Source organism: Limulus polyphemus, unplaced genomic scaffold, assembly GCF_000517525.1.
Source record: "Limulus polyphemus unplaced genomic scaffold, Limulus_polyphemus-2.1.2 Scaffold335, whole genome shotgun sequence".
NCBI classification, from domain to species: Eukaryota; Metazoa; Arthropoda; class Merostomata; order Xiphosura; family Limulidae; genus Limulus; species Limulus polyphemus.
In genome coordinates, this window is record NW_013665945.1 from 330,397 (window position 1) to 333,668 (window position 3,272).

The 3,272-nt window shown below is 35.0% G+C and overlaps 1 protein-coding gene across 2 annotated transcripts in view; it reads left to right on the plus strand.

Moving 5' to 3' along the window:
- Window positions 1–3,272, plus strand: part of LOC106457472 (protein pinocchio-like) — a 58,301-nt gene that overhangs the window by 36,046 nt on the left and 18,983 nt on the right. Inside the window, exon 1 of one of the 2 annotated variants that reach the window (XM_013916893.2) lies at window positions 1,307–1,383. The exons of the other annotated variant lie outside the window; for it this stretch is intronic. Coding sequence (XP_013772347.1) covers window positions 1,362–1,383 — 22 coding nt within the window. The 5' untranslated portion in view covers window positions 1,307–1,361. Of the gene's footprint in view, window positions 1–1,306; window positions 1,384–3,272 lie in introns of those variants that run through there. 2 annotated transcript variants of the gene reach the window in all.

Here is a 3,272-nt window from a genome sequence, read left to right on the forward strand (position 1 = left end):
TCTGGAGATTTCAAAGACATTAAAATGTTCTGACTTAGCAAAAAGCTATCCAAGTGATATTGATGGACCAGCATTGTACAGAAAAATTAAAGACTGTAGAATGTTGATAAGTAAAAGAACACAGACCGATTTTCCTGAACCAATGGTCGCAACTGATTTGCTAACATTTATAATTTCATATGATGAAGTTGTTTCCCAAATTTAAGAATTGCATTGCAGATTTTGTTAACAATTGGGGTTTCTATTGCTAGTTGTGAAAGGACCTTCAGCAAGCTGAAATTAATTCTTACAAACATGAGAACCTCAATGACTCAAGAACGACAAACTTGGCAATATTAAGTATTGAAAAAGACGTACTTAATACCTTAAATTTTGACAGTTTAATTGATGCATTTGCAGCAGCAAAGCACGAAAGGTTCATATAGTGTAACCATGAATACCAGAATGCTACCTGTACAAGATCTAGTTAAGTATATGTACAGTTTTGTAAACTAATAAAATTTGTTATTTGTAAACTTAAGTAGTATTTCATCAATCTGTTTTATAATCCATGTACACCACAAGTGACTGGCTTCTCATATAAAACATAAGTTTCAAAACTAGGAATATAACAGAAATTTATTCTGCATGCTTGAAAGATTACTCTAGCTATGTGACTTTGAACAATACTGGATGACATGAATATCAAAATTGTTTACAAGTTATGTAAGTACACCTAGTAGGCTATACTTCATTTGTTCCAGGTTTACAGTTCTGATATCGTGAGTTGTTATATTGTGACTTTATTTTAGGCCTGTATAAGGCGGTAATTAATTCTTTATGGTATTGTCATTAAGTGGGTAATGAGTAACAAAACAAATAATCAAAACATTTCAGAGGTGGGGGCGCCAAAAGTGACTTTGCCCCCGGGTGCTGAGAACCCTTGCTACGCCACTGATTATTTGTGCAATTTAATACCGCTCGTGTTAGATTCAAATGTTCAGAAAAAGGTCTTCGCGTGATGCGCAACGTTGAGGTTTGTTGTCATTGGTTAAACAAAATGTTCTGCGTTGTTATTAGGAGACAAACAAAAGGATCATTAAATATATACACTAGGAAAATAATCTCTCACACCTGCCCTTTGAGTTAAAATTAGCATATATGGTTGGGTGTTGTTTTTTTTTCTCGCAAAATCATAAAAACTGGCTCTCAGAAGTTACGTAAGGTCTGTTAGGTTTCACTCAAGGCCTTGAATAAGATAACATGCATCGTTGAGCAAGATTTTAACCACGTGTCATTTTGCAATATTTCCCAACCAAGCGGCGTTTGTTTATTAATACGAAACTCAGTCTGCTGTATGGAAACCTTTTTAGTTAAACAGAATGAGCTGTACTTGTTTTGTTGGTAAGTTGTGCGTTTTACTTCATTGTACTGTTATCAGGTTAAGTTTTGATTTATTGTGTAACTGAGTTATTAAAGATACATTACATCTCGATGTAAAATAGTTTATTGATATCTATGTCTATCAAACCTCGGAAGTATGAATCATGCAATTTTAACAGAACAATTTTAATTGCTTCATTGTCCAGTTTTAATGTATCTCAGTCTCCCAGAGCAATTTGTTTATATAATACGAAAAACTTTTTTATTATTTTTACTCTGAAAAAGCAACCAGTTCACTTCTATAATCGTTATGGAGTTTCGTAAAGCCTCTAACCCTCAACTAATGCCCATTACTTCTGAACGAGCATTAGAACTATGCAGTAAAGCACATAATAATGTGCACACCTTTCTATGTAAACGAAGTATTATAATTTTCAGCGGTAAAAACGGTTCGTATACAAATGACAGAAGACGATAATCAATGCTTGAAATGAGATAAAAAATTGCCGATACTCAGAAAAGTGAGATAAAAGGGGGCTAAAAAAAGTGGCGGTAAGCAACTGCCTGTCCTGAAAATGCGTGCGCACTTAATTTTAACGGATATGAACAAAAGATGGATGTAAACATACTTTTGTACACATTTATACAACACATTAACAGCTTACCAAAGTCTTTTAAAGGGTCTAGCGTTAGGTCGTAGAATGACATTCAGTTTATTTAGTGATAGTATTAGATATGGTAAAGTTTAGCCCTTACTAACTAAAGCAAAAAAAAAAAAGTACACAACTTGCAGTGTTATCTCTTTATCGAATATAAGTCGTACTTAATAAAGGCTTAACTAATGTTAAGGCCTAAGACAAGTAGATTTAGCAATTGTGATGTCTGCGATTAGAATTACTTTGTATTATTCTAGAAACTCTGTGTTTAAAGAACTACTGTCGCAATAAAGATACTAATTTGACCGCAAAAGTTTCGCGGATCTTTGATAGTTTGGAATAAATACAGAAGTTCCGGTACTGAATACCGACAAGTACCTTCCCAATTCAAGCACTGGCGCTATAGTTGTTTGTGGTGTACGCATTGCTTGCAACAGAAAGGTACTTACTTGTACGCCCAATTTAATGATGCAGTGGAATCGGGCAGTATTTGTTTCCAAATTAAACAAAGGATAAAAGAGGAATTCATAAGGAGTAAGGCATGCATTTGGATCTTTGTGTGTTAGGAAATACTGAACATTCGCATTTCATCAAATGTTTATGGAACTATATTAAGACGTTTCCTTACTTAACCACACCATAGAAAACACGAGTGAAGCGAATTATCATTAATACAAATAATTTTACCGCCAGTTAGTGATTTAGATCCCCCCCCCCCAGTGGCACGGCGGTATGTCTTCGGACTTACAACGTCAGAAACCGGATTTCGATACCCATGGTGGGCAGAGTACAGATAGTCCATTGTGTAGCTTTGTGCTTAATTACAAAGTAGTGATTTAGACTAGGTCTTGGTTAGTAGAAGTAGCATAACATCCTCAGGTTTTTAATCATGAGGTTTTTGTGAAGTTCTTACTGCTAATTACTGTTAAAGGCCAACCTCTGTATTGCACTGGGATCCATTTTTCAAGAAGTAGCAGCTGTCTTCGTAATGAGAAAACAGTATGTAAGTGTAAGGTATATAACGGCACAACTAGTAAGCAGGATTATTTTCTGTCTATGTAGAAGTATGTACTAAAATATCAGTTAACGTAAACTCTTTGTACAAGTGTAGTAGTATTGCGTTTAGTCTGTACCGGGATTAGAATAACCATATATACATATCCAATGAGTAAGTAGACCAGCGTTTCCCAAACTTTTCCGCGGAACACTGGTGTTCCGTCCGAAATTGATAGGTGCTCCGTGAGAAAATCATGA